Consider the following 26,111-nt stretch of genomic DNA (forward strand, 5'->3'; position numbering starts at 1 on the left):
GTTCGGGCGCCAATGTAACGTACGATTTTTCCGTATGTCGCAGAGTTTCTAGTTGTATGGATAGCCGTCGTATCCAGGTGGCGGAGATAAAATAATCCGATAGGTATAGGTGTGTGTGTGTGTGTAACAAAAGTGTTTATTGTTGCTGTATGTGTGATGTACAATTGTGAGTGTGCATGTGCGTGTTTGTGTGATACAGTGTATGTGTGTGTGTGTGTGTGTCTACGCGCGTCGAATGATCGATATCGTCGATCTATGCGGGCCGAGAAATTACGGAATCCCGGCGCGAAGTAATCGCCGTTTATAACTGGCGTAATCGTTTTTTATTAATGCGTCCGCGTTATCAAATTCGGCCGTGGACGTGTCACGAATCTTGTGAAAATAGCCGTTCGCAGAATGCTCGTTCAACGGTATTAATATAATTTATAATTCGTGCGAGATGCGCTTGCACGATTCTCGGTACGGTGCGCTCGCGTTTTTGCGACCCGTCGACCGCGTTTTTTGCCCGAGTTTCTTGTTGCGGTGTTTACGGCTCAGCTGTTCGGCGCTTTAAAGACCCGACGGTGCGGGATTTAAGTCTAATTATTTCCCCGATGGATGTAGGGTTTTTTGGAAGGCGTCGCGACGCTAGCAAGCGTCGGAGGCGGCTCAGGTTCCACGTCGAGATAGGCGCGACGCCTGATATTCGGATCTTGGTTCGGAGGCGATCTCTAAGCACCGATATCAATCGGTTGATCAGGCAGCGGTCTCACTACCTTCTGGCTTTTGGATTTCGCAAGGATTTCTCGATTCGCTTTGCTGGCCTTCTGACTAGCTTGGCTGTTGAGAAGGATCGGAAGGATCTGTCTTGCTGTGTCGCCGAGAGCCCGTTTTATACCCGGTTAATTACCCGCGCCGGCATATTCGGTAATTACTCCCACCGAGCGGCGATAAAAATATCGGAGCGGTTCGGGTCCGCCCGGGGGAGTTCGGGGTGCCACGCGCGGGTTCTCAACTGTCGGCTCCCGACGGCAGTGTCGCGATAATCGGTTATCGTAATTCCTACCCGGATATTTCCTAATTATTAAAAATGGACGCGCGGCGCCTCTGCCTCTGCCCGACCGGTGATCGTCGGACGGCAGCTTCCGGCCGGTGTTTGCCGGGAACGATGCATTTCGGGGTGCATCGTTACAGCTTATGTAAAATTTAAAAATTATTTCAAGCCTAATAACTCGGAAAGTACTCAATAAAAAATTATAGAATTTTGGAAACTCTTGATATGAACTATAAATAACATGCAATAAAAAGGGGGTTCCGTTTTGTGCGGGAGTATGCGAGAAAGTTCCCGTAACTGGAGCTATCCTGATAGGGATACAGTGAATTGGAGGGGAAGTGGATAAGAGACTGCGTGATCAATCACAAAGATATTTATTCAATAGCAACAATGTCAAACAAGAATAGTCAATGTTCGCGAAAGAGTTCACAATTTTAATACACAGTTTCTTGGCGAGTTAATGCTTCACAAATGCAAAACTAAACAAATTGTACAAATGTTGCTGCGGGGGCCCATATCAATTAATCATCAGGCGCGCATAACGAGAGCGAGCGAGAGCGCTAACGACATAAGCGAGTGATAGCGTTTACAACAAGAACAGTTTAATGACACGAGCGAGCGAGAATGCTAACGACAGGAGCGAAAGCATTGCAATAAGAACGCGTTAATGACAAATTAACGGCGAAAGCTCGAATGCGAAAGAATACAGCGTAGCTAGTGCGAGTGAGCGCGCACCATTAGGACGGGTGAGAGCACGCGAAAACGAGAAAGCACACGATTAGCAATAATTCGTATATTTAGCCAAGTTGAGTAATTTTGCACTAAACTTCCGGGTAACTTCTGGTCACGATTTACCTTCACGGTTGGCAAGGATTCACCACTCCGTGTACCAGTAACACAGATCGAGAATGTTCGATAGATCGTAAAGTATGGTTCGATTCTGTCTCTCTTGGTCGACCGTTGCGTTATTATTACATACACGATGCCCGTACTTCACAAACGATTCCGCCTTTGCGTTGCGTAATTAACAATAATCGGCAGTTGATCCTCTGTTAATTAGACGAATAATATATGAAGACTTTCATGGACACATGCTCGGATGCTCGTCTTAATGATCTCTGGCTGTCGGAGCCTTAGATTTCAGAGTGAGTCCCGATTGCGCACATTCCCGATCGGACACGACGATATTTCCCGATGGGACACAGTCCCGATCGGACACGGACCCGATCGAACACAGTCCCGATCGGACACAAACCTATGTGAAATCGAACAATAATAGACCTCGTTTCGCACTGAAAGCACAGGGCGGTGTGAATTGAACTCATTTCGCGCGTAAAGTTGCAAACCCATGTGGAACCGTACAATAATAGACTTCGTTTCGCATTAAAAGCACAGGGCGAAAGCATGTGTCCGATCGGGTCTGTGACCGATCGGGTCTGTGTCCGATCGGGACTGTGTCCGATCGGGACTGTGTCCGATCGGGTCTGTGTCCGATCGGGTCTGTATCCGATCGGGAAATGTCATCGTGTCCGATCGGGAATGTGCGCAATTGGGACGATCCCAGATCTTCGGGGATGCAATCCGAATCGCGAACATTCGATCATCAAAGCTAATCAGTCATTGACACGCAGGATTACACGATCCTTTGATTAGTCTATGATCCTTGGATCATACATATCGCAATTGTCTCGCGCCACGTACTTGAAGGGATGCAGAGCAGTGTAGAATAAGATAAGTTCGAAAGGACGTGTGTTCACATATCTGACGCTCTACGTCGCGAAAATATCTACACATTTAAAAAATTCAAGGTGACCTTCTCCTGACGACGCCGCCCAAGGTCAAACTGATAAGATCAATAAATAGATCTTTTTAAACCCTACAACTTTTAACACTGAAACATTATTTTTTAGAATCACAAATAAAAAAGTTTTTGAAAGTGGTCAATTAAAATGGGACTCCCTGTATGTGTGTGTATGTATATATATATATATATATATATATATACAGGGTGTCGCAGACCACCCGTATCAGCCGAATATCTTAAAAACTGAGCGCGGCAGGCAAAAATATTTCAGACAAAAGTTGTAAGGTTTCAAGTAACGCATCACGTGGCGATATCAGTATGACCTTGAAGAGTGTTGTCAAGGTCACGTAAAGGTCACCTTGAATTCTGTAAACGAAAACCCCAATTTTTTATTGCATATTCTTGTAGCTTATCTCGAGGGGTTTCCAAAACACTATAAAAAATATTTTTCCCTCAAGTACTTATTGAGTTATAAGGCTTGAAATCATTTCTTAATTTTACATAAACCGTAAAATATCTTGTAAAATATTCATTTTTCGATTATCTTACTTTAATACTTTTATGTACAAAATAATGAGAGGAATCAATTGGTGTAAAGAAAACACATAGTTATTTTTAAGAAAGAAAATGTAATTAATTGCAAATTATATTTTTTTTTTTCGAAACATGAAGGTCACCTTTAATTTCTTAAATGGAATCTACTATTTGTCATTGCATATTCGTGTAGCATATCTCGAGAGCTTTCCAAAACACTATAATTAAGTACCTTTTCGTTAAGTACTTTTTGAGTTATGAGGCTTGAAATAATTTCTTAATTTTACATAAATCGTAAAATATCATAATACCATAAATGTAAAATATTCATTTTTCGATTATCTTACCTTAATACTTTTACGTACAAAATAATGAGAGGAATCAATTGGTGTAAAGAAAACACATAGTTGTTTTGAAGAAAAAATATGTAATTTGCAATTAACAATTCCATATTTTTTCTTAAAAACAACTATGTGTTTTTTTTACACCAATTGATTCCTCTCATTATTTTGTACATAAAAGTATTAAGGTAAGATAATCGAAAAGTAAATATTTTACAAGATATTTTACGGTTTATGTAAAATTAAGAAATTATTTCAACCCTCATAACTCAAAAAGTACCTAACGAAAAGGTACTTAATGATAGTGTTTTGGAAAGCTCTCGAGATAAGCTACAAGAGTATGCAAAAATATATAGGGTGTTCCATTTAAAAAAATTGAAGTGACCTTCACGTGACCTTCAAATGACTCTTCAAGGTCAAACCAATGATACCATCTTATGGCCCCCTCGAAACCAAACAACTTTTGTCTGAAATATTTTTCTCTCCCGGGCTTGGTTTTCGAGATATTCGACTGGTCGGATTAAAATGAAACTGTATATTATACAGGGTGTCATGAAAGTGATCATAATTTTAAAAAATTAAGGTAGATTGGCTCAAAGTTAGAAGGAAAGTCTTGTACAGTTATGCAATATTTATATTGCAATATTCGCAATAATTAACGAGAAATAAATTAAAGAAAATCGGCCAATGTGCGTGGCTAGAAGTGCGTGGCGGTGAAGGCGGTCTCACTGCAACATAATGGCGGCGCGCGGCGAAGGCTCTTCCCCTCTCCAATCACTGCTTCGCCGCGCGCCGCCATTATGTTACAATGAGACCGCCTTCACCGCCACGCACTTCTAGCCACGCGCATTGGCCAATTTTCTTTAATTTATTTCTCGTTAATTATTGCGAATATTGCATAACTGTACAACACTTTTCTTCTAACTTCGAGCCAATCTACCTTAATTTTTTAAAATTATGATCACTTTCATGACACCCTGTATATTAGTCGTTGCTGACAGCTTTATCACGATCTTAAAAAATCACAAGATTTTACAATTATAAACAAGGATAAAATTTTGAAAACTTACTTTCGAATATCATACTTTGAATTTATTATTTGCAATTGGAATAAATATAAGAAATTCTCTGTTATATAGATACTAGTAAGAAAGAGCAATTTCTGTCTTATTGAGAAAATTATCCCTTGAAAGTCACTATTTGCTTCTATATATATGGTTACAGTATATTATCAAATATTATTATCTTATTATTTATTGTAATATATTTATAATTATTAATTATTAACTTATATAAAAAAAACTGTTATACTAAAGATCGCTGTAACATTAGTGGCTTTCCGTTTTATTCATAAAACGACGTAGTATTACGTTAACGATCGTTAATAGTTGATTTATACATCAAATACTTCCTAATGTTAAAATATAAATCATTGAAAATTATTCAAACAATTGTTTGAAATTTTACTTATTGTATAACTAAATTATATTGCTTCATTTTGTATATTTTAGAAAAATCCGCCTTATTTTGAAAGTATTATCAATTTGAAATTACGATAATTATTATTGAAATAAATATGAAATTTACATATGAAAAAATTTAATATTAAGCTCTTTTAGATAAGGCCAATAAAAATTAATATTAAAAACTATAAAAAAGAATAAAAATTTAAAACACTGTTTTTATAAATATATAACAGAAAGTCGATATCGTTCTTATAAAAGCATCTGTTTACTTGAAAATTAACTTTAGGTAATTTCTCTTCTTTCTTTTATATATTTCATTAATTACATAAATTAAATTATTCTTTTTTTGTGAGCAATTTTATATTACTTACCGTCCACAGATATATTGATCCGTCTATATTCGATTTTGAAATTTTCAATGAGATTTTCATTGAATTTGGATTTTTCCGATCGATCGCAAGTATTACGATGTCTGTTGCTACTATATTGCCTGCGCTGTTTTCTTGGCGAATGTCGCGTTTGACCACTCCTAGTAGAAGCAGGAGATTTGGAATCGAATCTCAAACATCTTGGTTTTTTGTGTCTTACTGATGTATCGGGTAACGGCCGACCTTGCGGTGTTACACACCAACAATACCCAGTTTCTATGTGACATTGAATTGGTGCATATGTTCCATCGTGTTGACAGATAGGCCGTGCGCCCAGTCGAGCTGTTAATCTTGCTGAGAAGCACGCCGGTGTTTCTGAATATAAGTCAACAATATCATTCATCAAATTTAATTTTGGATTATTATAGAAAAGAAAGAGGGAGAAAAATTAGTATTTAAAATAATTGTGAAACAGTGTGTTTAATTTAACGATATTTTTTAATTTAATATATTTTAAATATTATTTTAATATATTATAAATAAAATAATAATTGTAATAATTTATTTTATAAATAAATTTTATAAATAAAATAATAAATACACACAAAGGGAGGTAAATCAATTTTGCAACTGAAGTAAAGATTTTGTTTCAGAAATATAATCCAAAATATATAAACTCTTAACAAGTATAAATATATCAATACTATACTGATTTAAATTATACAGAGTGCGCAAAAAATACCGGACCAGTAAAATATCTTAAAAATGAGATATTTTAGAAAAAAAATGTTTCACACAAAGGTTGTTGGGTTTCAACAAATGCATCAAATAGCAAAACTTACTTGACCTTGAGCGTAACCATAAAGGAATTCTCAAGGTCAACTTTAAAATTTTAAACGGAAACCAATTTTTATTCAATATTCTTATAGCTTATCTCGAGAGCTTTCCAAACTATAATAAAAGAAAGTATTTTTTCATTGAGTACTTTTTGAGTTAGAAAAAAAATGTTTCAGACAAAAGTTGTATGGCTTGAAGGAGGCTATAAGATGATGTCATTGGTTTGACCTTGAAAAGTTGTTTGAAAGTCATCAAAAAATGTAATTTGCAATTAACAATTACATATTTTTTCTTAAAAATAACTATGTTTTTTCTTCACACCAATTGATTCCTCTCATTATTTTGTACATAAAAGTATTAAGGTAAGATAATCGAAAAATAAATATTTTACTAGATATTTTATGGTTTATGTAAAATTGAGAAATTATTTCAAGCCTCAACTCGAAAAGTACTCAATGAAGAAATACTTTATTATAGTGTTTTGGAAAGCCCTCGAGATAAGCTACAAGAATATGCAATAAAAAATAGGGGGTTCCATTTAAGAAATTGACGGTGACCTTCAAACGACTTTTTAAGGTCAAACCAATGACATCATCTTATAGCCCCCTTCAAGCCATACAACTTTTTTCTAAAACATTTTTTCTAACTAAGTAATATCGAGATATTTGACTGACAAAAATAAAATGGGACACCCTGTATATTTAAGAGGACACTGTCCTGTTTTATCGATAAAATGTAATAGACCGAAAATTTTTTATTAGTTGTACAGAATAATAAATGCTTCTCCACGATTAAAGTACATATAAAAATAACCCGGGAACCTCCCGGTTTTATATCAAAAAGACCAAGAAAATTGAAAAATTACAATGTTTTTATCAGCTTCTAGCGTCAAGTCGTAATAATATTTGCTTAATATAAAAGTTTAGCAGTTTGTATGTGTAAAATAAGATAGAGACTGCATGAAGGAATATAAGTGAACTTTTAGAAATGAGTTTAGAAGCCTAATAAAAAAGGTTTCGGTCTATTTAACTTTCGTGCATATGTGTGTGTGCGAGATCGAGGTACGAAAGTAAAACAGACCTGTAGCTTAGTTGCCCGATATCGCGTCAGACAGAGCTATAATCGGTTTGTGTGACAAGAAGAGACAATCTCGCGCGCGTACCATCTTTCTCTTCCATTATGCGTGTAATAGTATACGTCAGTATACATATATGCGCACACTAAGCCATTACACTCTTGCGTTTTCTTTCTCGTATTGCGCGTTATCGATACTCGCTGTCGCGCGGCACCGTGACAATCATATGTATAACAAACTGCGCAAAAACAGCGTTACAACGTGTTACGTGAAAAATATTCTAAGTTATATACACAATACATATATATATACATACAGGGTGTTCCATTTTAAATAAGATGCTCAAATACCTCCGAAACGGTGCGTTAAATAAAAAAATGTTTCAAACAAAAGTTGTATGGCTTGAAGGGGGCCATCAGATGGTGGCAATGATTGACACTTTGTATATACAGGGTGATTCAAAATAACCCTATTGTCCGTGAAATGACACATTCTTGAGTCAATTCTAAGACGATATTTCCTTCGGAAAAATTTCGTCCGACGCTTAGTTTTTGAATTATTAAACGAAGTAATTAACTTACAACGGGTCGGATACAAGAGGCAGGCAAGGGTGGCGCGATTCACCGTCAGACGCAGGTGCTTACGCGGGGCGCCTGCTGCGATCATCTGATCGCTACATACACATGCGAATACATACATTCTCATTCTCTCTCTCTCTCTCTCTCTGCCTCTCTCTCTCCCTCCCTCACTCTCTCTCTCTCATTTGCTTACTCACTTGAAGTTACTATTACTCTTACTTAAATTATTATTTACTTTTTATTATTATACATTTTCACTTTACTTATTATTATTTTTTTATATTGTACTGTTTTTTTTCTTTTTTTTTACGAGAGAGAGGAAAATGCATTTTATGCATACTCACAGGCCGGTCCGGTGAGTTATGTGGGACTCGAGTACCAAGTCGAAATTACCGACTCGATACTTCCTACCCACTAAAAACCCCTCTCTTTCGCGAATTTTCTCTAACATTGTTTATTTGACATCCCGAAGTCTGTTTTCACACAACACCAAAGAATAGTTATTATTACCTTGTTCGATGCATTGCTGTAATTTCTTGAGAAATGAATTTTCCGACAAATCGTACTTTCACTCCAATTGAACGTAGATATCATGTTCTAAGGGACAGAGATCCACTCTAAATAATTAATCAAAAGTTCTTTTTTCTTTTATAAACTGTATTCTTTTATAAACTTCAACATAATCACATTCATTCACTCACTCGATAAGATGAGAAATTTACCAATGACTCTATCACTAATCACTATCAATCACTGTCGAATAATCACTGTTGGCAATTAAAAACCACTCGATTAAAGAAACACACGCGCACATACGTTATTACACGACGCGACGACGCGACAACGCAACGATATTTACCCGGCGACAGCAAATAGTTTTTGGTTATGGTAGGTTAAGGTAGATTAAGGTACTAACAGCGCTGTCGAATGTGAACATGTGTTTGATTGAACAACCTACCGTAACTTACCATAACCAAAAACTATTTGCTGTCGCCGGGTAAATATCGTCGCGTTGTCGCGTCGTCGCGTACGATTTGTCAGAAAATTCATTTCTCAAGAAATTACAGCAATGCATCGAACAAGGTAATAATAACTATTCTTTGGTGTTGTGTGAAAACAGATTTCGGGATGTCAAATAAACAGTGTTAGAGAAAATTCGCGAAAGGGAGGAGTTTTTAGTGGGTAGGGAGTATCGAGTTGGTAATTCGACTTGGTACTCGAGTCCCACATAACTCACCGGACCGGCCTGTGAGTATGCATAAAATGCATTTTCCCCTCTCTCGTAAAAAAAAAAACTACAATATAAATAATAATAATAATTAAAATGAAAATGTATAATAATAAAAAGTAAATAATAATTTAAGTAAGAGTAATAATAACTTCAAGTGAGTACGCAAATGAGAGAGAGAGAGAGAGTGAGGGAGGGAGAGAGAGAGGCAGAGAGAGAGAGAGAGAGAGAGAGAATGAGAATGTATGTATTCGCATGTGTGTGTATGTAGCGATTAGATGATCGCAGCAGGCGCCCCACGTAAGCACCCGCGTCTGACGGTGAATCGCGCCACCCTTGCCTGCCTTTTGTATCCGACCCGTTATAAGTTAATTACTTCCTTTAATAATTCAAAAACTAAGCGTCGGACGAAATTTTGCTAAAGGAAAAATCGTCTTAGAATTGATTCAAGAATGTGTCATTTCACGGATAATAGGGTTATTTTGAATCACCCTGTATATACATGGTGGCTGAAAACTTTTTGCCTTCACAAAGTGGTACATTGGCTCAAATTAAGAAGGAAGGTTCTCTACTGTTTTGCGATATTTGCAATAATTAACGAAAAATTAATTAAAGAAGATCAGCCAATGTGCGTGGCTAGAAGCACGCGAAGCGGCGAAGGCGGTTTCACTGTAACATAATGGCAGCGCGCGTCGAAGTGGTAATTGGGAAGGGTAGGAGCTTTCGCCTCGCGCCTACACACTCATCGCTCCTCCCCTCCCTAATCACCGCTTCGCCGCGCGTCGCCATTATGTCGCAGTGAGACCGCTTTCGCCGCCGCGCGCTTCTAGCCATGCACATTGGCCAATCTTCTTTAATTAATTTTTCGTTAATTATTGCAAATATCGCAAAACAGTAAAGGACCTTCCTTCTTAATTTGAGCCAATCTACCTTCACACTTCGGGAAGGCGAAAAGTTTTCAGCCATCCTGTAGTTGTATAAGTACTCGTGTTTAACGACTGATAGCACCACTGACTCAAAATCTGTATACCATCGTTTAACGTTTAACGCCATCTTTCGAACGTCGCCTGTCAAAATTTTAGACAGATTTATCGAGTAGTTTTGTTTTGATAGCTGTTGAAACACAAGTTGGCAAGTTTGTGTTTGCAACTATGGAAAAAAAGCAATATCGGTCAGTGATTTGGTTCCTTTTTTTGGATGGGAAGACGTGTGAGGAAATCAAAGTGAAGTTGCATGCCATTTATAAGGACCATGCATCTTCGATGACTACTATCAGATATTGGTTCAATGAATTCAAGCGTGGTCGAACGTCTGTTTTTGATGAAAAACGCCCAAGCCGTCCGATTGAGGTGACTACAGAGGATATGGTCAACAAAATCCATGATATCGTGTTAGCAGACCGCCGGGTGAAGATCAAAGGTGACATTATAAACATCTCAATTGAACGCGTACAAAATATCCTACACAAAAATTGGGCATGTGAAAACTATCGGCGAGATGGGTGCCGCGTTTGCTCACAGTGGAACAAAAACGAAATCACATGACAACTTCGGAGCACTGTTTGGACATGTTTAAGCGCAATCCGAAAGAGTTTCTGCGGCGTTTCATAACTGTTGACGAAACATAGATCCATCACTACACGCCAGAAATGAAAGAACAGTCAAAATAGTGAATTTCACCCGGTGAACCTGCTCCAAAGAAGGCGAAAACGGTTCCATCGGCCGGAAAGATCATGGCTACCGTTTTTTTGGGATTCGCTAGACATCATCTTCACTGACTATTTGAAGAAGGAAAAGACAATCACGGGGCAATACTATGCTGATTTATTGGGCCGATTTGACGCTGAATTGATAAGAAAACGGCCCCATTTGGCGAAGAAAAAGGTGCTCTTTCACCATGACAACGGACCAGCTCACTCGTCCGTAATCGCCACAGCAAAACTGGTCGAATTACGCTACGAATTGCTGCTTCATCCACCCTATTCTCCAGATTTGGCCCCCTGCGATTTTTTTTGTTTCTAAACATGAAAAAATGGCTTGGCGAAAAGCGGTTCACGTCAAACAAAGAAGTCATCGCCGAAACAGAGGCCTATTTTGCGGAGTTCGACAAATCATATTTTTTGGATGGCTTAAAAAAGTTGGAATATCGCCGGACTAAGTGTATCAAGCTGAAAGGAGACTATGTTGAGAAATAAATTAAGAAAATTTTTAAAAAATGCGTTTCCTTCCCTAACACGGGTACTTATCATGCAGCCCTCGTGTATACACACACACACACACACACACACACACACACACACACACACACACACACATATATATACAGGTGTCCCGAAACTACCGCGAGATATTTTAAAGACAGATTCTCTGGCCAATTTAAAAACGATTTTTCCTCAGCGAAAATGTCGAGGGAGATCATTATTTTTTGCATATTCCCAATTTTTGTCATCATGTATCTTTCTAACTAAGCCTTAAATTAAAATTCTATTAAAGTAAACTCTACTTAAAATTAACTAAAAAATGTGACTTTATTAATATTTTATTCCCATAAGGCTTAGTTTGCGAAAAACCCTTTATTTTCAATCCTTTATAACTCGAAAACTATTAATGCCGCGACATTTTCGCTGAGGAAAAATCGTTTTTAAATTGGCCAAAGAATCTGCCTTTAAAATATCTCGCGATAGTTTCGGGACACCCTGTATATATATATATAGGGTGTCGCAGACTACCCGTATCAGCCGAATATCTTAAAAACTGAGCGCGGTAGACAAAAATATTTCAGACAAAAGTTGTAAGGTTTCAAGTAACGTATAACATGGCGATATCAGTTTGATCTTGAAGAGTTATTTGAAGGTCACGTGAAGGTCACCGTCAATTTCTTAAATGGAATCATCTATTTTTTATTGCATACTCTTGTAGCTTATCTCGAGGGCTTTCCGAAACACTATAATAAAATATTTTTCCCTCAAATACTTATTGAGTTATAAGGCTTGAAATCATTTCTTAATTTTACATAAACCGTAAAATATCTTGTAAAATATTCATTTTTCGATTATCTTACCTTAATACTTTTATGTACAAAATAATGAGAGGAATCAATTGGTGTAAAGAAAACACATAGTTATTTTTAAGAAAAAAATGTAATTGTTAATTGCAAATTACGGGTGGTCTGCGACACCCTGTATATACACATATACAGGGTATAACTAAAAAAGCGGAGCAAGTAGCGTTATTCCTGATTAAAAATCGAGTCTAAAAGTCCTGAAACATTTTTTTCTATAATGCTTAATAAAGCAGTAATTATTGAGTAAAGTTGCGCCAATAAGCACCGACCTTTAGCCAGGCGCACGTCAGTGAGCCGCGCGCCTGGTAATGTGCGTGAGCGCTCCGCCTCTACGGCGCGGCGCTATGTCATGCCGCTATCGTGCAATATTTTTATACGTTATAATAACGCGAAAAACTTTATTTTGCATTAAAAATCATATTTCTTCCGTCAAAAGCGTTTCCTTAAAGAAAATTTCGACAAGGAGGCTAAAGGTCGGTGCTTATTGGTGCAACTTTACTCAATAATTACCGCTTTATTAAGCATTATAGAAAAAAATGATACAGGACTTTTCGACTCGAATATTTTAATCAGGAATAACGCTATTTGCTCCGTGGGCGCTTCTTTAGTTACACCCTGTATACACGTACAGATTATATATTTTACTAGATACGATTTGCACATGCGCGTTCTAGTTATTAATTAAAAAGTACTTAAAAAATATTTATCTTAAAGGTGATCTATTCATGAACTGATTATTCAAAAAAAATCCAGAGGCGATTTAATTCGTGTGTGCTGATTATTAAAAAAAATCCAGAAGCGATTTAATTTGTACGCTGATTATTCAAAAAAAGATTCGAGTAGCGATATTAATTTGTGTACTTGTTACTTTCAAAAATGTTTTACACAAGATACGATTTGTATGTGTATTGTGGTAACGAAATTTAATTCAGGGATCATAAAGACACTTCAACTAAATGGAACATTTGATAAGATTAAACATCCAGATGAATCAAATAAGATGAATCATTGAACCGATTTTTACACGTCATAAGAGATGATTCTTATTTTGAAAGTATGCTATATTTCGATTATTCTTATATAATTGTAGCATGTCATAACGACAAAAACTAATAAATTATTGAAAGAAATTATAGTGATCGCTGGCGATTCTTTTATGACACCAAGCTTCGAGTGTACGATAGCCTACCCGGCTGTACATACGGTAAATTGGTGCTTAAAAAAATACTTTTATTGCCATTGCTTACAAATAATATAATATTTGAAAAGCTTTAACAACCTGATAGTACATGCTGTGAAATTTATGCTGCAGCTTTCGCTACACTACTATAAACTTGTCACGGACGACTTCCGCGAACTGCCGGCGGATAGTCGCAGCCGGGATCAGGATTCGGTTTGTTAGGCATGCGTATGAATCACTCGGTTATTACGTTAGAAATTAAAACAAATTTATTTAACGTCGAATATGTACAAGAGAAATGTGAGTGTGTGTATGTAAATACCAACGTGTATGGTGTATGAATGTACGATATAAATGTACGATGTACGGTGTGTGAGTGTACGGTATAAATGTACGATATACGGTGTGTGAGTGTACGGTATAAATGTACGTGCGGTGAATAAAAAAGAATACCGTGTATAATTGCTCGCTAAATCGCACGTTTCGGAAATGAAAATGCCTTTAAAGGCTTCGCGTAATGCAAAAAAAACGCGTCAGCTGTTTCGATTGAATACGCGGTCGATGACCGCGTGACGTACGCATCGCGTGCCGGTGTTTTTGTGTGTTTTGACACGCGTTCTTGGCTGTCGTTAATTTCGAGATACAGGGTGTCCCATTTTAAAGGACCCACTCAAATATCTCAGAAACACTGCGTTAAATCGAAAAATGTTTCAAATAAAAGTTGTGTGGCTTCAAGGGGGCCATAAGATGGTGACAATGATTTGACCTTGGAAAATCATATGAAGGTCATGTGAAGGTCAACTTTAAAATCTTAAATGGAAACCCCCATTTTTTATTTAGTATTCTTGTAGCTGACATCGAGAGCTTTCCAAAACGCTATAATTAAGTATTTTTTCATTAAGTACTTTTCGAGTTATGAGGCTTGAAATAATTTCTTAATTGTACATAAACCATAAAATATCTAGTAAAATATTCATTTTTCGATTATCTGACCTTAATACTTTTATGCACAGAACAATGTGAGGAATCAATTGATATAAAGAAAACACATAATAGTTTCTTAAAAAAATATGTAATTTGCAATTAACAATTACATATTTTTTCTCAAAAACAACTATGTGTTTTCTTTACACCAATTGATTCCTCTCATTATTTTTTACATAAAAGTATTAAGGTAAGATAATCGAAAAATGAATATTTTACTAGATATTTTATGGTTTATGTAAAATTGAGAAATTATTTCAAGCCTCATAACTCAAAAAGTACTTAACGAAAAGGTACTTAATTATAGTGTTTTGGAAAGCTCTCGAGATAAGCTACAAGAATATGCAAAAATATATAGGGTGTTCCATTTAATAAATTCAAGGTGACCTTCATGTGACCTTCAAATGACTCTTCAAGGTCAAACCAATGATACCATCTTATGTCCCCCTTCGAACCAAACAACTTTTGTTTGAAACATTTTTCGATTTAACGCAGTGTTTCTGAGATATTTGAGTGGGTCCTTTAAAATGGGACACCCTGTATATCGAATGCACGCTTGTTCGCTATTAATTTAATTAGATAATTATTTATTCGCGTTGAATGGATCGTCGCGGGAATACGCCGTGCCGACGAGAGCAGCTCGTTGGAGGTAGCTCTCCTTTCTATCCCGGTGATAAAATGCAACGGCGGGATCTTTTGCCGTAGTCGAGATCTCTCGACGATATCGGAGATCGCTCCAATATCTTCCTTGGCGGAAATATAGATTGTTCGGATTTAGCCGTAGGCCCGAAACCGAGAGTGCTCGGCTGAGGAGGAGTGCTCTCCACCTTCTGTTCGAGGCTCGAGGCTTTCACTAGGATCGGTAGGTTCGGATCGTGCTTGCTATCGCAGGCGGAATCGGAATCTGGGTGCCGTGATAACGCCGAGGGCCCTTTTTATACCCCGGGTAATTAGTCTCGCGCCGGCGTAAAAACGGAATGCACCGAGCGGCGGAATAACGGTACGGTACGGATCAGACCAGTGTTGTCAGGCGGGTCAGGTTTTTCGCGCATGCGCAGCGAACGCGGCCTTAATGAAGTATCTAATACAGACAAAAAGGTGTGCCGCTGGTCGCCTGAAAAAATGTTCTCTTAGAAAATTATTCCGAGTAATCAACGGCACACATTTTTATCTGCGTATATATGCATATGTGTTTACACACACGCATAATATAAAATACAGTAATACAGTAACTTTCCTTCAGCCCGCCAAATCTTCCATGTGATACCTGATACCAGGTACCAGTGATACAGCGCTGGTTAGCCGCCATTACTGTCGCGCATGCGCGAAAAACCTGACCCACCTGACAACACTGGATCAGACACTTGCTATTGTATCCTTTGTCACGATGTGGCTACGTAATGAAGTCATTCCGCTACGCAGCGCTGGCAATAGTCACTACAGTGTTTACATTTGTAATTTCAGTGACTTAAGGTTAGAGACGTGCAAGAGGTGTATTGCTTTGAGGTATTCGCTTTGCGAAAGAAATATAGTGAAATCAAACGAAGTGAAAAGTGAAATCGAATAAGTCTCAATTTAATTAAATTATGTCGCGTTGTATTGCACTTGGTTGTAACTAAAAAGGTAAGAGAGAGATGTATATATGTGGATTGAAAATTGATAGTAAAACATTTTTTACATATAAATTTGAATCATGCTATAGTAAAAAAAGTGAATGCACTTCTGATGAGAATTTATGATAAAACATTATTATCTCCCTGAAGTTACAGATTGTATCGATTGTATTATCTAATATGTTAATATTAATTACATAAATATGCTATACAATAGCATATTTATGTAATTAATATTAACATATTTATGTAATTAAAATTTAAAAAGTGTGATATGTGGAATTATTATATTTATTAATCCTGTATCATATAGCCGATATAGCCCTTTTCCTGCGGCGCTAATATATATACTTGTGTTTAAAAAGTCTGGACACGGTCAAATATCTCGATAAGGAAGAGTTTTACTAGAAAGTGTTTTAGACAAAAGTTGTATGGCTTCGAGGGTGACATAACACGGTACCATTAGTTTGACCTTGAAGAGTCACCTGAAGGTCACCTGAAGGTCACGTGAAGGTCACCTCCAATTTTTTAAATGGAACACCCTATATGCTTTTGCATATTCTTGTAGCTCATCTCGAGAGCTTTCCAAAACACTATAATTAAGTTAGTTTCCATTAAGTACTTTCTGACTTATGAGGCTTGAAATCATTTCTTAATTTTACATAAACTGTAAAATATCTTGTAAAATATTCATTTTTCGATTATCCTACCTTAATACCTTCATGTACAAAATAATGAGAGGAATCAATTAGTGTAAAGAAAACACATAATTGTTTCGAAAAAAAAAATGTAATTTGCAATTAACAATTACATTTTTCTTCTTAAAAATAACTATGTATTTTCTTTACACCAATTGACTCCTCTTATTATTTTGTACATAAAAGTATTATGGTAAGATAATCGAAAAATGAATATTTTACTAGATATTTTACGGTTTATGTAAAATTAAGAAATGATTTCAAGCCTCATAACTCGGAAAGTACTTAATGAAAACTAATTTAATTATAGTGTTTTGAAAAGCTCTCGAGATAAGCTACAAGAATATGCAATGACAAATAGTAGGTTCCATTTAAGAAATTGAAGGTGCCCTTCATGTGACCTTCAAATAACTCTTCAAGGTCAAACCAATGGTACCATCTTATGTCCCCCTCGAAACCATACAACTTTCGTTTGAAACATTTTTGTTTGCTGGGCTTAGTTTTTGAGATATTTCAATGTCTTCAGATAAATCGGCCACCCTATATACAGGGCGATCCCGAAAAACGATCCGTCTATAAAATGACGTATTCCTGACACCATTCTAAGACAATTTTTCCTTTACCAAAATTTGATTTGAAGCGTAGTTTTTGAATTATTAAAGGAAGTAGTTAACGTATGACGGGTCGAATACAAGAGGCAGGCAAGGGTGGCGCGATTCACCGTCAGACGCGGGTGCTTACGCGGGGCGCCTGCTGCGATCAGCTGGTCGCTATACACATACAGACACACTTGCGAACACATACATTCTCTCTCTGTCTGTCTGTCTGTCTGTCTGTCTGTCTGTCTGTCTCTCTCTCTCTCTCTCTCTCTCTCTCTCTCTCTCTCTCTCTCTCTCTCTCTCTCTCTCATTCGCTCACTCACCTGTAATTTTTTTTTTTTTCTTTATGAGAGAGGGGAAAATGCATTTTATGCATACCCACCGGTCGATCCAGTGAGTTATGTGGGACTCGAGTACCAAGTCGAATTACCAACTCGGTACTCCCTACCCACTAAAAACCCCTCTCTTTCCACGAATTTCCTTTGACACACTGTCCCTCTGACTTCCCGAGATCTGTTTTCACATAACGTCAAAAAATAGTTATCATTACCTTGTTCGATGACTTTTGATGTATTGCTGTAATTGCTTGAAGGAGAAATGAATTTTCCGATAGATCGCACGTTCTCAAATTTAACGTAGATATCACGTTGCAAAAGACAAGAAATCCACACTAAATTATTAACTGAAAGTTTTTCTTCTTTCATGAACTGTATTCTTTTATAAACTTTAACGTAATCACATTTATTTACTCACTCGATGAGACGAGAAATTTACTAATGACTCTATCACTAATCACTATTAATCACTGTCGAATAATAACTGTTGGCGATTAAAAATCACTCGATGAAAGAAACACGCGCGGACACATTACTACACGACGCGACGACGCGACAATGCGACGATAATTATTCGGCGACTGCAAGCAGTTTTTTGTCATGGTAGGTTGCGGTAGGTTAATGTACTACTGGCGCTATCGAACGCGATCATGTGTTCGATTGAAGAATGCGGTAAACATAATAAACATTTAACATATTAATATTATTATTATCATGAATGTGTGTGATATCCATACATCGTATGATATCTATTTAAAAATTAATTAGATTAAATAAGTGTTTTTAAAATATTTATTACTTTTACTATTATCATGTAAAATATTAATATTAAATATTTATTTAACTATTTTATCTATTTATTTATTTATTTATCTATTTCACCTATTTATTTTTAACTATTTATTATCAATGACCGATTTTCGATCATTGATAATAAATAGTTAAAAATAAATAGGTGAAATAGATAAATAAATGAATAGATAAGATAGTTAAATAAATATTTAATATTAATATTTTATATGATAATAGTAAAAGTAATAAATATTTTAAAAACACTTATTTAATCTAATTAATTTTTAAATAAATATCATACGATGTATGGATATCACACACATTCATGATAGTAATAATATTAATATGTTAAATGTTTATTATGTTTACCGCATTCTTCAATCGAACACATGATCGCGTTCGATAGCGCCAGTAGTACCTTAACCTACCGCAACCTACCATGACAAAAAACTGCTTGCAGTCGCCGAGTAATTATCGTCGCATTGTCGCGTCGTCGCGTCGTGTAGTAACGTGTCCGCGCGTGTTTCTTTCATCGAGTGATTTTTAATCGCCAACAGTTATTATTCGACAGTGATTAATAGTGATTAGTGATAGAGTTATTAGTAAATTTCTCGTCTCATCGAGTGAGTAAATAAATGTGATTACGTTAAAGTTTATGAAAGAATACAGTTCATGAAAGAAGAAAAACTTTCAGTTAATAATTTAGTGTGGATTTCTTGTCTTTTGCAACGTGATATCTACGTTAAATTTGAGAACGTGCGATCTATCGGAAAATTCATTTCTCCTTCAAGCAATTACAGCAATACATCAAAAGTCATCGAACAAGGTAATGATAACTATTTTTTGACGTTATGTGAAAACAGATCTCGGGAAGTCAGAGGAACAGTGTGTCAAAGGAAATTCGTGAAAAGAGAGGGGTTTTTAGTGGGTAGGGAGTACCGAGTTGGTAATTCGACTTGGTACTCGAGTCCCACATAACTCACTGGATCGACCGGTGGGTATAAAATGCATTTTCCCCTCTCTCGTAAAAAAAAAAAAAAAAAAATTACAGGTGAGTGAGCGAATGAGAGAGAGAGAGAGAGAGAGAGAGAGAGAGAGAGAGAGAGAGAGAGAGAGACAGACAGACAGACAGACAGACAGACAGACAGACAGACAGAGAGAGAATGTATGTGTTCGCATGTGTGTCTGTATGTGTATAGCGACCAGCTGATCGCAGCAGGCGCCCCGCGTAAGCACCCGCGTCTGACGGTGAATCGCACCACCCTTGCCTGCCTCTTGTATTCGACCCGTCATACGTTAACTACTACCTTTAATAATTCAAAAACTACGCTTCAAATTAAATTATGGTAAAGGAAAAATTGTCTTGGAATGGTGTCAGGAATACGTCATTTTATAGACGGATCGTTTTTCGGGATTGCCTTGTATATGTATATAGGGTGTCATGAAAGTGGTCATAATTTTAAAAAATTAAGGTAGATTGGCTCAAAGTAAGAAGAAAAGTCTTGTACAGTTATGCAATATTCGCAATAATTAACGAGAAATAAATTAAAGAAAATCGGCCAATGCGCGTGGCTAGAAGTGCGTGGCAATGCAGGCGGTCTCATTGTAACATAATAGCGGCGCGCGGCGAAGCAGTGATTGGAGAGGGGAAGAGCCTTCGCCGCGCGCCTACACACTCATCGCTCCTCCCCTTCCCAATCACCGTTTCGCCGCGCGCCGCCATTGGTTGCAGATGCCAACCATTATGGTTGCGTCTCACGGGAATGCGTGATGGGGATGGGTCCATTATATTATCAATATAAATCTATTATTTCAATGCTTTTGAGGCACAAAAAGTTTTGTGAAAATATTTATACATATTATTTATATCGATTTAACAAATGTGCATAAATTGTAATTTGTAGAAAGTTATATGCAAATATCTTTTTTATTGTATGTACAGAATGTCGCAAAGTACTATAATATATATAAGCGCTTGTGAGGAGATAGAGCGTAGTAAATTGAAAAAAGTTCCATAGTATTTTACGATTTTCGCAATAATAATAGAAATATTAAATAAAATCGGACGAGAGTGCGTGCGTGCGTGCGTGATAAAGAGAGGGGGACAGCGCAGCACGGCGATGACGATGTAACCAGCGGCGTTTCCCGCTGTCCCTTCCTTTGCCGCGCGCCGACAAAATATCTGACACGTGAACCGTGCGATAGCTCTTTCTTTCTCTCTCTCTCTCTCTGCATTGAGAGGACGTGTCAACCATCGCTCCGTAAAAGTTTTAATTATTATGTGGTTAAATAGATAGGGACAGTGATAAAAAGTTGTTCAAGTCTTAGCTGCATGGACGGAAATTAAACGTGAGTGTTATCTAGCCGGGATATGCAGTTTTGTGAACGTACGAAGTATTCTTTTCTCGTCGGGACGGAATATTGAAGTCTTGACAGGTAGACATTAAAGGTGACAAAAGTGCTGACGTGTGGAAGGTGGACACATAAGTGAATGATCGGCCACGCTAATATTAGCGATTTTGGTCGATATGGACAATAAATATGTTGAATATCGATGCTCGGCATGTAAGAAGGCAATAAAACGTCGAGTAGTGACATGTAAAAAATGTGTTAAACTTTTTTACCATCCAGGATGTGTAAGTAAACATAAAATTTATGATAAAAATGAATCTGTGCCATGCCAAGGCGCATTTGAGAAATTTATGATAGAAAGTGATAAGGAAGCGGACATGAAGAAGACAACATCATCATCGAGAAGCTTCAGAGATAGACAGGGTTCAACAGGATCTGCGGGATCGATTACAACACCAGGCGGAAGCAAAACGACAAGTACGAGTAGATCTTCGAGTATTGAAATAAAAATAGATTGGATTGTAAGAACAATGAAAGAAATGAAAGATGAAGTAGCATGCAAGAAAGAAGTTAAGATGCTGATTAAGGAAGTAGTACAAGAAGAATTGGGAAATATTGAACAAGAGTGGATGGAAGATTTTAGAAGAATGATACAAGGAGACACTAACGCTCCCCTTGGAAGAACACAAAGAAATTAGAGTGAAGCAGTGAAAGAGAAGAAAAAAGAAAATATAATTATAATTATTAAACCTAAGATGCAACAAGAAAGTGAAGCTACAAAAAAATAATAAAAGAAAAAGTAGATATCAAGAACATGGCTATGGGAATAACAAAGTTAAGAAAAGGAAGCAAAGGAACAGTCATTCTGGGTTGTAAGATAGAAGAGGAGATGGAAAAATTAAAGACGACGGTACAAGCCAAGTTGGGTGAGAATTTCAAGGTTACGGAGTCACCGTAATTAAAACCGAAGATAAAAATTGTCAATATTAGTGAAGAGGAAATAAAATTGAATGATGATAATTTAATAGATACAATTAAAAAGCGAAATAAAATGGCGGCAAATGAAGGATTTCAAATGAGAATTGTGAAGAGAATAATTAAAGAGAAGAAAAATGATGATAGTAAATCCCGAAAAAGAGAAAAGGAAGAAGGTTCTGTAATAATTGAAACAGATAAAAAAATACATGAAATAATATTGAGTAAAGAAAAACTAAGTGTAGGATGGAATAAGTGTTCTGTGTTTAATCATATTAGTGTTAAAAGATGTTTTAAATGCTGGAATCATTTTCATATTGCGAAAAATTGTACTCGAGATGAATCATGCCACAAATGTACCGGGAAGCATAAAGCATTTGAATGCAAGGAAACCAAGAAGAGATGCGTAAATTGTATGTTTAAAATTCAAGCATAACTTGGAGATAAATGATGAGCACGATGCGCTTGATCCAGAATGTCCAACATTCAGGAGGGCAATACAGGAAGAGAAGAGGAGAGCCGGCTAAGAGGATATGAAATAGCAATCACAGAAGAAAGAAGAGTTAATATTATATACAAATGCGCAAAGTCTGTTAGCGCATAAAGATGAGATACAGCATCAGATTATGAAGAGATTGAATCCTGCAATTGTAGCATTATCTGAAACGAGATTGACTGCTAAAATTGAAGATAGTGAGGTGAATGTTCCGGGTTATAGTATAATTAGATAGGATGCAGAAAATAGAAATACAAGAGAAGCAATTTTATATGTAAGATACGATGTTAAATATGAAATATTATTGACGAAAAAAATGATTTCGAATTGCTCGTGTGTTGCGATAGAAATAAAAGAAAAATTGTATAAAGGTACGATAATGGTAGTGTATCATTCACCGAGTGCATCACACGGTGATTTTATTAGATTTTTAGAGAATATAGTAGAGGAATTAACAATAAAGGGAGATTGTATGGTATTGGGAGATTTTAATATAGACTCTTTATGGTAGACTCGTTCTATACAAAGAAATTGCAAAACCTAATGTTGAGTCTAGGTATGAAATAGTATGTTAACCCTTAACGGTCGTAAGTCACCTCTGACGCATAGATGCCAGTTTTGGCCCGCTGCACGCTACGCACACAAAGAAAGAACCGTGTACGTGTGGCGCTCGGCGGCGACGAGTGGCTGTAGCGCCACACGTACACTGTTCTTTCTTTGTGTGCGTAGCGTGCAGCGGGCCAAAACTGGCATCTATGCGTCAGAGGTGACTTACGACCGTTAAGGGTTAACATACTATTTCTTATACCTAGACTCAACATTAGGTTTTGCAATTTCTTTGTATAGAACGAGTCTACCATAAAGAGTCTATATTAAAATCGCGTAGCGTGCAGCGGGCCAAAACTGGCATCTATGCTCTGACGTGACAACAGTACTCTGTCGCTGCGGTAACTAGCGTCCGATGAGGGTTAATAAACCGACGAGAGTCACAAAGGATAGTCAAACAATTATTGATCTACTTTTTGCTAATAATAAAGTGCAATTACAGGTAATTCATGAACCTAAAATAACAGATCATGCGTGGCTAAAAATCATTTTATATTCGAATAAAATTGAAAGTAAGTAAAGAGAATTTAATGCCAGAGACTATAATAAATTTAGTATAGATGAATTTATTAGTCTAGTGGAAAACAGAATAGGACAAGGTCAAGATTTGGAAGTAAATAGGAGAGCGAAAAAATTTGTTGATAGCATAGTAGAGGCACTGGACATTATAGCACCTAAGAAAAAGAGAATTCCAAAAGTTTGGGAAGGGAAACAATGGTTTTCAGATGATATAAGAGAAGCAGCAAATAAAAGGGATGAAGCGTATAATAAGGCAGTGTACGATGATATGGAACAGAATTGGTTGCAGTTTAAAACTGAAAGAAATGCAGTAGTTAAATTAATCAGGGAAAAGAAGAAGGAATACTATGAAGATATGATAGATAGTAATAAAGAAAATCCTACGAAAATGTGGAAAACCTTGAAAGAATTACTTAGAGGTGAACCAAAGGATACAAAAGATATAGATAATATAGATTTTGAGATAGCAGACGACATTAACGGATGTAATATCGCTGATAAATTTAACATATATTACGTACAAAGTATTAGTAACATAGTAAAATCTATAAATATTGATAAGTCTAGAGATACGGGTAGAAGAATTATTTATATCAGTGCTCGGAATTAGTTGCCCTTTTCAAACCGATTTCTGAGGCGACGCCTACGATTCCCCCACTACCGTCCGAGGCTCGACGGCCGAGCTGCCGATCGCGCGCGTAACGCTATGCTTCAGGAGCGTCCGCCAAGCCGTTTCGCCAAATCGTCATTAAAATTTTCTTTGGTAAATAATTTTTCTTTTTATAAATAATTAAATATTAAAATTTTTATTATTATAATATATTATATATATACAATTTGTTATACATACATGTATGTATAATATGTATGTATAACAAATTGTACATATATAATATATTATAATAATAAAAATTTTGATATTATTGAATTATATAATTGATTTATATTATTGATTTATATTATTGAAAATACAGGAATTATAGAAAACTTTGAAATGATTAATGTAGAGGATTTAGAGGAAATTGTTATGAGATTGTCAAAAAAGAAAAGGACTGAAGAAGGAATAACTAGCGATGTATTAAAGTTAACGTTTAATGTAATAAAAGAAGAGTTTGTTGAAGTAATAAATAATTCTTTGAGGGAAGGTTGCTGTCCAGAGAGTTGTGGAAAACATCAACGATAATACCGATTCCAAAAATAGAAAAAGCTAAAAAAGCAAGTGAATATAGACCTATTAATATGCTACCAATATATGAGAAAGTGTTAGAATTAGTGGTAAAGAAGCAAATTGAAATGTATCTGGAATCTAATAATATTATAACAGAACATCAATCAGGTTTTAGAAAACAGTATTCGTGTGAAACGACAATTCAAACTGTTGTTGACGAATAGAAATTAATAGTTAGCGAAGGAAAAATGGTTGAAGTAATATTTATGGATCTTAAGCGAGTTTTCGAAACAATAGATAGAGAAAGATTAATAGAAAAATTATATTAATATGGAATTAGAGGGATGATTTTAGAATGATTAAAATCATACTTAAATAATAGAACGCAGCAGGTTCATTTCAATGATAAATGGTCTAAATTAATTGCCACTGAATATGGAGTGCCGCAAGGATCTGTACTGGGACCCTTGTTATTTATTGTATATATTAATGATATAATTAAAATTTGCCCTAAAGGATGTAGTATAAAAATGTTTGCGGATGATACATTAATATATGTAGCTGGTGAAAGTAGTGAGCAATTAGAGTCAAAAATGAATATGGCATTTAATATGGTAGAAAAATGGATGAATATAAATAAGTTGAAAATGAATGCAGGAAAAACGAAATATATGATAGTTAGGAGTGTAAGAAAGGAACTGAAAGGAAATATTGTATTGAAATGCTTGAATGGAACTGAGATAGAGCGAGTAGAGATAATGAAATACTTAAGAATAATTATTGATGATAAACTTCGATTTAAAGATCATTGTGACTATATGTTAAAAAAGATAGGAAAAAAAGACGAGTTTTTTAAATAGAATAGGAAATTGTATATCGGCATATACTAGATGTATTGTATATAAGACAATCATAGCACCTCACTTCGAATATTGTGCAACGTTGTTAATGGATATGGGAGAAACACAGCTGGATAAATTGCAAGTAGCGCAAAATCGGGCAATGAGAGTTATATTACAATGTGATAGGTATACCAAAGTGGAACATATGCTGCAAGCGTTGCAGTTCATGTCCGTAAGACAGAGGCTATATTATAATGTATGTTTATTTATTTTTAAGATTGTAAGGAATTTGCTGACAGAGCAGCTACGAAATAGACTAGAAATAGTAGGAAATGTAAGTGAAAGACAAACGCGACAGGCCGGAGATATTGCAATACAATTTCGCAGAACAAGAAATGCGTAAAAGAGTATGTTTTATGGAGTGAAATTATACAGGATTTGTCAAAAGTGTGGTAACCCCTAAATATCTCACAAACGGTGCATTTTAGAAAAAAATGTTTCAGGCAAAAGTTGTTTGGTTTTAAAGGGGACATAAAACGGTACCATTGGTTTGACCTTGAAGAGTCATTTGAAGGTTACGTGAAGGTCACTTCAATTTTTTTAAATGGAACACCCTATATATTTT

At 36.2% G+C, this 26,111-nt stretch overlaps 1 protein-coding gene and 1 pseudogene across 6 annotated transcripts in view; one reads left to right on the forward strand and one right to left on the reverse strand.

The window, feature by feature from the left end:
• Magu (SPARC related modular calcium binding-like protein magu) overlaps window positions 1-26,111 on the reverse strand; it is a 345,184-nt gene that overhangs the window by 132,138 nt on the left and 186,935 nt on the right. For all 6 annotated transcript variants that reach the window (XR_014437430.1, XR_014437429.1, XM_083092360.1 and 3 more), the window contains exon 3: window positions 5,550-5,921. Coding sequence is in view for 4 of the 6 variants with exons in the window: in XM_083092360.1 (XP_082948486.1) it covers window positions 5,550-5,921 (372 nt within the window). In the remaining 2 variants the exon portion in view is untranslated. The remainder of the gene's footprint in view (window positions 1-5,549; window positions 5,922-26,111) is intronic.
• Window positions 21,258-22,768, forward strand: LOC145966279 (uncharacterized; annotated as a pseudogene).

The sequence above is a fragment of the Camponotus vicinus genome, unplaced genomic scaffold (assembly GCF_025532165.1).
Source record: "Camponotus vicinus isolate PSW18456_S1 unplaced genomic scaffold, iyCamVici1.0 SCAF_2, whole genome shotgun sequence".
In the NCBI taxonomy this organism is placed as follows: domain Eukaryota; kingdom Metazoa; phylum Arthropoda; class Insecta; order Hymenoptera; family Formicidae; genus Camponotus; species Camponotus vicinus.